A 13,201-nucleotide genomic window follows, 5' to 3' on the forward strand; every position below is an offset into this window, starting at 1 on the left:
TGGATGGATGGATGGATGGATGGATGGATGGATGGATGGATGGATGGGTGCATAATGAGACACTGCCTCTGCCCTCAAATATCTAGAAGCAAAGAACATGGAAGTTCTAAAATTGAAAAAATCAATTAATCAAAAAACATTTATTAAGCACCTGCTGCATGCCAGGTGCACAAGGCAGCTAGATGGTACAGTGGATAGAGAGAGGGGGCTGGAGTCAGGAAGACTCATCCTCCTGAATTCAAATCTGGTCTCAGACAATTACTCAGATACTGGGCAAGTAAGTTAATGCTGTTTGCCTCAGTTTTCTTATCTGTAAAATGATCTGGAGGAGGAAATGGCAAACCATTCCAGTATGCTTGCCAAGAAAACCCTAAATGGGGTCATGAAGAGTCAGACAGGAACTGAAATGACTGAATAGCCACAAACACATGCCAATACACTCTGATAGGCACTGGAGATACAAAGATTTTTAATAGTATTTTATTCCAATTACATGTAAAGACAATATTTAGCACTCATTCTTTAAAAGATTTTGAGCTCCAAATTTTTCTTTTTACCTTCCTCCCCTCCCCCCTCCTCAAAATGATAAGCAATCTAATATAGGTTATATATGTGCAATAATATTAAACATATTTCTGCATTAGTTGTGCTGTAAAAGAAGAAACAGAGCAAAAGAAAAAAAAACAAAAAAATGAAAATACTATGCTTCAATCTGCATTCAGACTCCATTGGTTCTTTTTCTGGATGTGGATAGCATTTTCCATCGTGGGTCTTTTGGAATTGTCTTAGGTCACTGTATTACTGAGAAGAGCTAAATCAATCATAGTTGGTCATCTCACAATGTTATTGTGACTGTGTACAATGTTCTCCTGGTTCTGCTCATTTCACTCAGCCTCAGTGAATGTAAATCTTTCCAGGTTTTTCTGAAATAATCCTGCTCATCATTTCTTATGGAACAATAGTATTCCATTACATTCATATACTACAACTTGTTCAGCCATTCTCCAGTTGATGGGAAATTTCCAATTTCCACTTCTTTGCCACCACAAAAAGAGTTGCTATAAATATTTTTGTACATGTGGGTCCCTTTCTCTTTTTTGTGATCTCTTTAGGATACAGACCTACACTGGTATTTCTGGATCAAAGGGTATGAATAGTTTTGTAGGCCTTTAGGCATAGTTCCAAATTGTTCTCCAGAATGGTTGGATCAGTTCACAACCCCACCAACTGTGTAGTGTCCCAGTTTTCCCATATCTTCTCTAATATTTATCATTTTCTTTTTCTGTTATATTATGCAATCTAATAGGTATGAGGTGGTACCTTATAGTTGTTTTAATTTGCATTTGCCTAATCAATAGTGATTTAGAGTGTTTTTTCATGGCTATAGATAGCTTTGATTTTTTCAATGAAAGCTGAAAACTGCCTGTTCACATCCTCTGACCATTTATCAAGTGTGGAATGACATATTCATATACATTTGACTCAGTTCTCTAAATATTGAGAAATGAGGCCTTTATGAGAGACACTTACTATAAAAATTGTTTTCCCAGCTTTCTGCTTTCCTCTTGGTTGCACTGGTTTTGTTTGTGCAAAAGTTTTTTGTTTGTGCAAAATCATCTATTTTGCATTTCATGACACTGTCTCTTTTTTAGTCATAAAGTCTTCCTTTCTTCATAGATCTGGCAAGTAAACCATTCTTTGCTCTCCTAATTTGCTTATGGTATCACCCTTTAGGTTAAGTATTTTTTAAAATCAAGCAGACCCTGCCCTCAAGAAGCTTACATTATACCAGACAATATAGCATCTATATAAATAAGAACACATTTTTAAAATGTACAAAATAAATAACAGGTAATTTGGGATAGAAAACACTAGAAATTGAGTGATTTGAAAAGGGCTTATGTAAAAATTGTTCCTTGAGCTAAGTTTTGGAGGAATCTAGGGATTCCAAGAGGCAGAAGTGAAAAGGGAAAAGATTGTAGGAGGGAATGTAAATGAATGAAGACAGGAAATGAAAAATCATGTTCGATGAGCAACAGGAAAGCTAGTTCAGCTACTAAGCTATGAATGTTTAAGTACCATTCATATTTATAGATGTCAAAGAAGCTGTGTGACCCATTGCACTATCTGTATCCTATTCCACTATTCCAACTCAGTCACTGAAGAAACAAAGGATAAAGGGCCAAGAAACATAGTTTTTATTTCACCTTTCTTTTTTTGGGGGGGAAGGGGGTGTAGGCAATCAGGGTTAAGTGACTCAGGGTCACACAGCTAGCAAGTATCTGAGGTTGTATTTGAATTCAGGTCCTCCTAACTCTAGGGTCAGTGCTCTATCCACTGTGCCACCTAGCTGCCACTTTATTTCATCTTTCAGTGGTTTTTAAACTTTATAATTACAGTATTTAACGTATAATGTATCCCAAGAAAGGGAAGCTGAAATTAATTCCCCTAAAAAATGTAACATCCAGGAAAAAAGCTAAAAAAAATTTTTTAAAGACTATACCTATTTTCTTTTAAAGAAACTTAAGTAATGGGGAAGGCTTCCAATAAGAGACAGAATTCTAGATGTTCCTGAGGTGCAAGACTGATTCTCCAGCCGGAGTCTGAAATCCAACCTTCTCCATCTCCTTTTCCCAACCAGGTGCCGGCAGCTGGTGTAACAGGATGAGTTGTGAGTGTGACAAAAAAATTGCTCTCTGTCTCCACAAAGAGATGAACACATACCAATCTAAGTATCGCTGGTACCGCTGGAATGAAAGGCAACATTGCAAGAGTCCTACACCCCCCTGCTCATCTGTGGAATCCTGATCTGGCTTCCTCATATGCCAAGTGGTAAGCTGACCCGGCCCTGCCTGCCCACAGCAATCATTGCTTATCCTAGTGGCAGGCTAAGAGTTTTGTACATGTGAGTATATGGATGTCTATGTCTCTCTCTCTATATATACGTACATTTTATATATACACATATATAATGTGTATATACATACACATGCATACATGCAGATATATGTACATATATGTATGTGTATGTATTAAATCATATACACATGGATATATATTACAGAGCTACAGAAAAGGTATTGACCTGCATTGGTAGAGGGAGTTTCCTGCTCTAGGAGTCCCCTGTACCAATAAAAACTTCTATCTCTATCCTGTCCATATATGTTGTAGGTAGTATTAGAGGTAGGACCTTAAACCCATTCCTCAGGTCTCTGAGTTTATTCCACAGTACCATATTGGTACCATAATGACTCTCTCCCTTCTGGGCATCCCCCTGGGAAGATCAGTTTCTGGGGATGCAGAGGGCCAAACTCATGGTAGTTTGCAAACTCAGCATCTGCTTTATTTCTCACTCAATGACAATGCCATATTGAGAAGCCTTGTTATTTTGTGTGGTCTGGGTCTGTCTGTCTAGGCCTGTGGGGTATTGTAGGAAGAGGACTGGTCTTGGAATAACAAGGCCTGAATTCGGCTCCAAGGTGTAAGCCCCAAGTGTTTAATGAATGAGGATATTCATTTTGGAACCCTGGGGAAATCTCTCAATCCCTCTGAGCTTCAGTTCCCTCTGCTGTAAAACAAAGATAATAATCCCACCTCCCAAGGATGTTGTAGTACTAAAGAAATGTAAGCTATTTTCTAATAGCATTCAACAAATACTGTGCTTGCTGTCCCCCTGGAGGACATAATCAAAAGGTGTGGAAAGGCAATCCAAGTGGAGACACACGGAACATGCTGGTGGGGCAGAACCTCCCAAGGAAGGCCCTGCCACTCTGGGACAGTTCTCATCGCTAGCGAGTTTGGTGAGCCTAAATGGGCCTCCTCGCAAGGTCTGGCCATTGCTGGGGCCATTGCCTTCCTGGGCCAAGGAGATCAAATGCTGCCCCTCTTGCACTTGGCAGACTTTCTAATGCTTGTAGCTGACTCCAGTTCTCCACAAGTCTCCTAAACATCCTTCAGCCAATCCTCTTAGGCCATAAACTCCAGACTTCATCATCCTGGTTTCTGTCCTCTGGACCCCTTCCTCTAAACCTTTATCAGAATCTTGACTCAGGTATGTCACTGACAGGGCACCACACCAGATGGGTATTTCTGAGGGCAGAGGACAGTGGGATTATCTTTTCCCTATTCCTGGAAGCTGAGTCTCTCTCTTTTTTTTAAGCAATCAAGGTTAAGTAACTTGCTCAAGGTTACACAGCCAGGTGTTTCTGGGTGTGGTGCTAAGTGTCTGAGCCTGGCTTTGATCCCAGGTCATCCCAATACTGCGGCCGGTGCTCTTACTCGCTGAGCCACCTGGCTGCCCCTAAGCAATTGGGGTTAAGTAACTTGCTCAAGGTTACATGGCCAGGTGTTTCTTGGTGGGTGCTAAGTGTCTGAGCCTGGCTTCAATCCCAGGTCATCCCAACACTGCGGCCAGTGCTCTTACTCGCTGTGCTGCCTGGCTGTCCCGAGCTGAGCCTCTCTTAATGCAGCTTCAGATTGCACTAGCTTTTTTGTCTGCCTCCTACCACTGCTGACTCATTTGGAACCTGCAGTCTACTAAAACCCCCAAATAATTTCCAGACGAACAGCTGTCTGCTCTAACCCATCTTTCCCCATTTTGCACTGGTGAAGTTCCTCCTTTGGTTCACCGTCTGGCTGTTTACTGTCTGTGTACAAGCTCCTTTAAGCCCCTGGGCCTTGGTTCTCTTTCCTGTAAATTAAGGGGAATGATCTATGGGCTATCTAGATTCTATCATTATCTACTCCAAAACTTCATAACTTGTATCAGTCCAAAATTCTCTAGGTTTCAGTTTCTCCATCTGTGAAATGGAGCTGGGCATTGTAGGGTGGAAAGATGAGTCTGGGGATTGAAACCTGGGTCCTAGATTACAGGTCATAGCACTTCCAGTCTTTCCCCTGTCTATATGACTCTGGTCAAGTCATTTCCACTCTCTCAGGGGTTTGGTTTCTTGATTTATAAAATGAGGGGGATACTTTATGATCTCTAAGGTGATTCTTTCTTCAAATATTGAAGGAACTTGGGCCTCACTGACATGAATAGCAGAGATTAGTCTGGTTCTGTCATTTGTTAGTTTTTCCCTTAAGTAGGAAGAACTAGGAGCAATGGGGGAGGGTTGGAGAGATGAAAATTTTGTTTCAATGTACAGAAAAACTTCCCGATAATCAGAGTGATCCCAAAGGGGAATGGACAAGTTTGGGAGGTAGGCAGGCCTCTGTCTCTAGGTTTTCTAGTTAAGGCTAAGATGACCATTTGTTGGGAGTGCTGTAGTGGGAATTGTCACTGGTACAAGTTGGACAAGACTTCTAAAGTGCATCACCTCAGGCCGGTCTCTTTGAACTCTGAGACTTTGTGCTTCTTACCTTCCCAGTTCTGACATCCTATGTTCTAAGGGCCCTACCAGCTCTGACATCCTGTGTTCTAAGGCCTCTCCCAGCTCTGACATCCTATGTTCTAAGGGCCCTCCCAGCTCTGACATCCTGTGTTCTAAGGCCTCTCCCAGTTCTGACATCCTGTGTTCTAAGGGCCCTCCCAGCTCTGACATCCTGTGTTCTAAGGCCTCTCCCAGCTCCGACATACTGTGTTCTAAGGCCTCTCTCAGCTCTGACATCCTGTGTTCTAAGACCCCTCCCAGCTCTTCCATTCTGTGTTCTAAGGGCCCTCTCAGTTCTGAAATTCCCTGTTCTAAAGGAGGCTCTGAGGAACAGTAAAAGTAAGTGTGGATTTAAAATTGATTTGAATCTCCCTTTTCCACTTGCTGACCTTGGTTAAGGCCCTGAAACTCTCCTGGACTTCACTTTCTTCCTTTGTAAAACAAAGAGTTGGGACAAGATGGCTGGGGACAAACTGATGTCACAAGTGGAGCCCCTAAACCACACCTAAAGAGCTGTGCCAGCTGCATAATGACTTAGAAAACTACACATTAACATTAATGATGCTCAACTTTATTTTTTTTTAATTTTGTTAATCTATTTCCCAATTATATTTTAGTCTGAGTCAGGCCCTGGGCCCCATGTTTGACACCTCTGGCCTTCTTTTTAAGGCCTCTTCCAGATCATCACCCCATACCCCCACAAATCCCAGGAGCCTCTTTTTTTTTCAGTTTTTAATGCCTGAGATGTGGCACCTTCTTGGAGGATTCTGGGAGCCTGGAGTTTGGAAAGCCTGGAGAGGAATAAGTGCTAAGGATAAGAAAGGGACCCGGCAGGCTCAGGATGGGCAGGGAAGGTTTTTCTCACTGTGTTGGGAGCAGGGAAAGCATATGTATGCAGGGTTGAAGCTGCTCATGTGTTTCTTGAGACATTCAACGAGTATCTTGTCACAATACAGCTTCCAGCTTCCACCTCCCATAATTCCGAATTGGCAGGAAACACAGAGAACAGAACAAAAAGCAGAGGGGGGAGAATGTAAGGGATTGTATCAAGCTGACTTTTCCATAATGTTTCAGGGTCTATGAAATATATTATACAGATTATTTCATTTGATCATCAAGGGTACATGTTACCCATGTCATTAATTTTTCCCCCCTAATTGGTAAGAGAAGGAGGAGAAAGAAAAAAGATTCTTGTTAATTTTTAAAAATTAATTTAAATTAAAAAAGAAAGATAAAGAAACAGATTCAGAGAAATGAAGTGATTTGACCAGGGTCACACAACTAGTAAGTATCAGAGATGAGATTAGAGCCCTGATGTCTCTTAAATAATATTGGCTCTAGCACTGTGCTAAGCACTTTTCAATTATTATTTCATTTAATCTTCACAACAACCCTGGGAGGTAGGTGCCCTTATTATGACCATTTTACAGATGGGGAAACTGAGGCAGCAGTTAAGTGATTTGCTTAGGTTCACATAGCTAGTAAGTGTCAACAACTGGATTCGAATTCAGATCTTGTCCAGACCTGGTGCTCTATCCACTGAGCCACCCAGTAGGCTTTAATAATAATTTTTAAAAGTTTGTAGAAAAAAATTAATGAAAAATGAATTAATGACTATATAGACTATAGTAAGAGTCATCTAATTGAGCTTGCAATCTGACTCCGTGGTGATGGGCATATATGTGCATTGGTACAGAAGTTGCTGATACTTTTTATCCTTCATTCTCGAAGAGGACCATGACATCAGGAAGGTGATGCCATGACACAAAAGTGAACTGGATTTCAGTGAGGCAGGGCTGTGCAAAGTCACCAGCCTCCCCTTCACCTCTGGAACCATCTGGATCCAGTAGTCAGATATGGATTAGGACAACTGGAGATGACTCAGGATGTAGTGAGGGACCTTGACCTTTTCAAGCTAAGGTCTTTAACAAGTCTCAGTTTGACTGAGGCAACACCCATTCAGTATTAAGACTTAAAGAAAAGAGGCAAAGAATGGCCTCTTGAAAAAAAATAGATCTGGGAGGGAAGACACTCAGGATTTCTGGCCAAAACAGAAACAATTGTTATTCACATTCATTCAAAGTCAATCAGGATCCAAATAGTGACCAAGTGGGGAGAGCTTGGTCTGGGACCAGAGTGATTTGGGGTTGACTGGTCTTTTAAGAGAAAAAACAAAACAAACAAATGAAAAAGTTTCCTGTGCATTGGTAAGTGCTAGGGTAGATAGAGTACCAGGCCTGGAGCTGGGAAGACCTGAGTTCAAATCCAGTCTCTGACACTTTACTGGGTAAGTCACTTATCCACTCTTTGCCTCAGTTTCTCCACCTGTAAAATGGGGGTGGTAATAGCACCTACCTTCCAGGGTTGTTGTGGGGATCAAATGAAATAATAATTGCAAAGTACTTAGCAGACAGGGTGCCTGGCACATAGTAAACTCTCAATAGATGTCAACTATTACTATTAATTATCATTACCATCATCATTACTAGTCCCCTGCTGAAGGACAGATACTTGTGTCTTTGCCGAAATGATGCAATAATTCTTGATTGGATTTTATACCTCCCAATAACTGGGGGGTTGTGTCAGAGAGGATTAGCATCATGGACAAAGGAGTTCTTTTAGAAGAACCATTCCTACTTTCATAGGCTAAGAGCCTGTAGAAAGACTCCAACTGTCTCTCTCTCTCCTTAATCTGTTCTGTCTTGGGACAGAACCAGAGCCATTTTGTCTTTGGACTTCCAGCAAAGTGGGGAAGGGGGTGGATGGGAAACCCCATTGGACAAAGCAAAGGGAAGAGGGGAGGGGATGCCTCATCCCTCTCTTTGCCCCTCTCCAGAAGCAGCAACTCAAGTGGACAGCCATGAGAATAAGCTCTTGCCTAAGTTAGCATGAGATCGGACCTCAGGTTATCTGACCTTTTCTGGTTTGGTTTGGTTTTGTGTTTGTTTCTCTAAAGCCAGCTCAGCTCAGCAAACATCAATCCTGAGAAAGGCATATTTCCAGCCTTGGCTATAACCTCATGAGTTGGACAGTCCAGGAGGTCCTGAGTTGGTACTGGTTTCCTATCTTCCCAGAAGTGCGTCCCATGACTGAATGACCAGGAGATCAAGATTTTGGGATCTGCCCAGTCTAGTTCTGAGACACGATCCAGAAATGCCATCCTGACCTCCCAGGACAGTCTAATTAGTGTGGTTTAGCTTGGGTTTTGATTTTTTTATGTTTTAAGTATTAAGTATTTATAAGTCTTTTGTACTGGAAGAATTAAACAGCTATACTATATATGACACCTCCTTTGGTCACTAACTACTTTTTCTTTTTTAATTAAATTTTTTTTGGAGGGAGGATGGCAGGGCAATTGGGGTTAAGTGACTTAACCCTGTTCACACAGCTAGTAAGTCGCAATTGTCTTAGGCCAGGTTTGAACTCAGGTCCTCCTGACTCCAGGGCCAGTGCTCTTACTGAGCCGCCTGGCTGTCCCTGACTACTTTTTCTACAAGGGACCCTGCTAAAGTCCATGCTGGAGGGGCTCTAAATATGAGTCCTATCTAAGCTCTGAGGTGGGATGATAACATGGGAAAGGATGTGAGAAAAGCTTGACCCTTCTTAATGATCATAAATCATTATGAAGAACAGAACATCCTCACTGTGCAGACTCATGTCTTGGGGGGGAGGGGAATGGATATGAGGAAAAAGGTACTCTTTCCCTCAGGGAACTACCTGTCTGATGGCAATGGAAGATTGTGTCACCACAAATGTAAACTGACTGAATTACCAAGGAAGCTGTACTTTAAGGAGCAAGAGACTTCAGGCACACCAACCCAAAGAGAAAGACCCCCAATGAGGTAGGTAGATGGTACAGTGGATAGACAATGCTAGCCCTGTACTCAAGAAATCCTAAGTTCAAATCTGGCCTCAGACCCTTAGGAGCTGTGTGACCTTGGGAAAGTCATTTGACAGCTGTCTGCCTCAGTTTCCTCATCTGTAAAATAGAGATTATAGCAGCAACTCCCAGGGTTGTTGTGAGGGTCAAATCACAAAATATTTATAAAAAGTTTACCACAGTGCCTGGTATGTTCCAAGCATTATGTAAATGCCACTTATTATAATTATTAACGACTTATTAGAGGTAACAACACCTGCTGTGTAGGTGAAGCTATAACCTTGTGAGTTTGGATTCACGTTTTCCTTCTAACTTTCCATAGCAGCAGTCATGTGCCCAGCAGCACCTGTCCAGAAAAGAGAAGCCAGGACCCAGAATCAGAAGGGCCCAGAATCACTCAGTGGGCATTAAACACTCTGCTAACAGTTCCAAGGGTCAGATTTTCATTTGACTTCAAAACTATTCATTAAGCGCTAAAATTCTCCAATGCTAGCTCAAGCTCTGGCACCTGTCCCCATGCCTGAGAACAGACTGGTTGTCTGAGGTCCAGACTAGTGACATACAGAACTCACCCTCAGAAGCCTTATCTGCTTGGCCAGTAATTGTTTTGGCCTCAGTAATTCATGAAACCTTCTGCAAAGGAAGAAAAGAATTATAAATGGAATCAGTAGACAGAGTTCCACTCAAGAAGCCACAGATCTCGAAAAGATTATAGTATGTGCTCAGTATAGGAGATGTTCTGTAAAAGATACAAGGAGTAGGGGCAGCCAGGTGGCTCAGTGAGTAAGAGCACCAGCCCCAGAGTCGGGATGACCTGGGATCGAATCCAGGCTCAGATACTTAGCACCACACCCAGAAATAACTGGCTGTGTAACCTTGAGCAAGTTACTTAACCCCAATTGCTTTTAAAAAAAATATCCAAGGAGTGCTAGACCACTTCTAGTTGGAGAAATCAGAAAAAAAAAGTCACCTTGGAAGGACAGGACAGTCTAATAATTGAGTGGCTTCTGAGATGGTCCTTGAAGAATAAGCAGATATTCAGGAGATAGATGCCAATGAGTGAGTAGTTATTTCTAAGTCCAAACTCTCATACCCATCACCTCAAAATGAGAAGAAATGGAGCTCATAGAGGAGCCAGAATTACAACAAATAGAAGCAGGCAAGCTTTTCTGAAATAATAGTAATGAACCATGTGAAGGACCCATTTCCTGTACTGCACTCCATCTGCTCCAATAACCTGCCAATCAGAACGTAGGTGCTGTGACTTATATACTATCCCTTACTGACAGTAACCAAGTCTGTTCTCCCTTCCATCTATACCCACCCATTAAGGGGGAGAGAGAGCACTGAACTCATTCACCCCCTGGCAGAGAAGGCGGGCAACAGGGGCAGGGGGAGAGAGCCAAAAGAACATCCCAGCTAGAGCCTTCCTGAGAGAGAAGGGCATGATTTCAGCCTCAGTTGGCTTTCTATATAGTTTCCCCTTCACAAGATCCAGGTGCTTTCTCTTCTTCTCCTCCTCCCTCCTCACTTCTTCCACATATATTATCTCCTGCAAAACATCCATGGGAAGTCATTAAAGATGCCTACATCTAAGGGTCTGGACAGAAGTCAATTCAACCAACTAACATTTAGTTATTCAGCATTATCTGGGTACAAGGTGTGGTACTAAGGATTGAGATAGGTGGTTATTGTTGTTTAGTCATTTTTCAGTTAAGTACAACTCTTTGTGACCCCCTTTGGGGTTTTCTTGGAAAAGATGCTGGCACAGTTTGCCATTACCTTCTCCAGCTCATTTGACAGAGGAGGAAGCTGAGGCAAACAGGTTTAAGTAACTTTCCCAGGGTCATACAGCTAGTATTTTTTAAAAAGTAACTTGAGATGGAGCATTAATATCTGGAGAAATAGAAAAAAAAACTGTTCTAGGCAGTAGCACTTGATTTGAGCCTTGAAGGAAGCTAAGGGTTATGTGAACAGGAAGGGAGGAGAGAGAGATCATTTCAGGACTGAGAAAAAGCCTTTACAAAGGGGCAGAAACAGGAGCTAAAATGCTGTGCATGCCAATTGGGCTGGAATATAGTGAATGGGACAGGGAGTAATGAGCAATCAGTGCATTATCAAAATATAGCTGGGAGTCAGACTGTCAAAGGGCTGCCAAAAGAGAAGTTTTGATTTCATTCTAGAGGCAACAGGGAACTAATGAAATTTTTTGAGCAGAGGACCTGGGCTTTGAGAATATCAGTGAGGAAATACAGAGGTAGACACAAGATGGCAGAGTGGCAGGAAGAAAAAATACATTGAGTTCCCTTCTCTCCCCCCAACCCTCCCCCCCCCAAAAGCTATCTCCCTCCAAATAAATCTAGAAAATCATCAAATACAAGTAGGAAAATTAAACCAAATACAAATAGGAAAAAAAATTTTTAAAGTCATATTTTTCCAGCCCAGATTAATGGAGGGAGGGAGAAAGGGAGGGAAAGGGTGGGGGGGGGAGAAGGACAGGGAGAGGGGGAAAGGGACAGGAACAGGGGGAGGGGGAGAGGGAGAATAAATCTGTGTACATTGGGGATAGGATCTGACCAAGAGCATGATACATGGAACACTCCAGATTTCAGGGACTGAAAGAGGACCAGAGTGGTGCTCCAGAATTAAAACCCATACCGGGACACCTCGACCTCACGTAAGGTGTGAGAAAAGATGCCAATTACAACCTTTGTTGCTCAGGGCTCAGTTCCAAGTCACAGGTTCAGGGCAGCCTGAGGAGAGAAAAAGTGCCCAGGGGTGGCATTTCAAGGCAATGAGCGGTTGCATGACCTTGGTTATGTACTAAGTAAGGAACAAGCTCAAAAGCAAACAGTACCTGTATGGCTCTAACCCTCAAGACAGGAATAGGGTCTCGGGTCCAATTTCTAGTTCAATCTAAAGCCTACACAGGAGTAACCAGGGCAAGAATCCCAGAGCAAAGGAGAGCCTACAGCTCTGTCGCTCTGAATCCGCAGAACTTTCCAGCTGGCTCATAGTCACTGAAGCCAGCAGCAGGCTATTGCAGTATCTTAGGAAGCAGTGCCACCGGTCCCTGGTTCAGACCTAAGTCCAGATTTGGAACTTGAAGAGCTAAGACAAAGGGGGTGGGGATGAGAACTGCCCTGCATCAGACCGCTGTGGGAGCACTGGAAGTTTGCAAGTCCCTAGTATGAGCTATCTCTGAGGTCCTAGAATAACACAACTCTCCATGCATCAAGAAAGTAGCAGCAGAACCTGCCCAGACATTCTCTTCAGGATTACACAGAGCCCAGTCATAGTATTACTTCTGACGTCAGGCAGTGGACTGGAAGAATGAACAAGAACAATTCCACAATAAAGACTTATTATAGAGACAGGGACATTTAATACACAAACCCAAAATAAGAGAATGGTTCCAAAACATCTACAAGCAAGCCTCAAAGAAAAACAGCTTGAACACAAATCCAACTTGAATTCTTGGAAGAGATAAAAATAAGTTTTTTTTAAGTTAAAAATGTTTTTATAGGGGCAGCTAGGTGGCTCAGTGAATAGAGCACCAGCCCTGGAGTCAGGAGGACCTGAGTTCAAATCCGGCCTCAGACACTAAACACAAAAACTAGCCATGTGACCTTGGGCAAGTCACTTAACCCCAAATTGCCCTCCAAAAAGCAAAAAAAAAAAACCTTGTTTTTATAAACTAAGTAAGAGTCTAGAGGAAGGATGAAAAAGAAATGAGAAACATAAAAGAAAGAATTGGCAAGGAGTTGATAGCCTGGCACAAGATGTCTTTTCTAGGCTCAGTGCCCTCCACTTACAGATGACCACTCAGACTATGACCCATCACCCTTTGGACCTGGCATTGACAAAAATTCTGGACACTGGCTAAAGACCCAACCCCTTGAATGGGGGAACCCCAGGAGGCAGGGACAGCTCTATCTCCAGTCCCAGC

At 42.5% G+C, this 13,201-nt stretch overlaps 1 protein-coding gene across 4 annotated transcripts in view; it reads left to right on the plus strand.

The window, feature by feature from the left end:
- LOC138154507 (basic phospholipase A2 RVV-VD-like) overlaps positions 1 to 13,201 on the plus strand; it is a 51,733-nt gene that overhangs the window by 5,175 nt on the left and 33,357 nt on the right. For 2 of the 4 annotated variants that reach the window (XM_069079363.1, XM_069079361.1), the window contains one exon: positions 2,642 to 2,832. In XM_069079363.1, coding sequence (XP_068935464.1) covers positions 2,642 to 2,808 — 167 coding nt within the window. In that variant the 3' untranslated portion in view covers positions 2,809 to 2,832. Of the gene's footprint in view, positions 1 to 2,641; positions 2,906 to 8,328; positions 8,659 to 13,201 lie in introns of those variants that run through there. The other 2 variants (XM_069079362.1, XR_011166619.1) reach the window with 2 other exon arrangements.

Source organism: Petaurus breviceps, unplaced genomic scaffold (genome assembly GCF_028583685.1).
Source record: "Petaurus breviceps papuanus isolate PSGF00001 unplaced genomic scaffold, PetGlider_PUasm1.0 91041, whole genome shotgun sequence".
Taxonomy (NCBI): domain Eukaryota; kingdom Metazoa; phylum Chordata; class Mammalia; order Diprotodontia; family Petauridae; genus Petaurus; species Petaurus breviceps.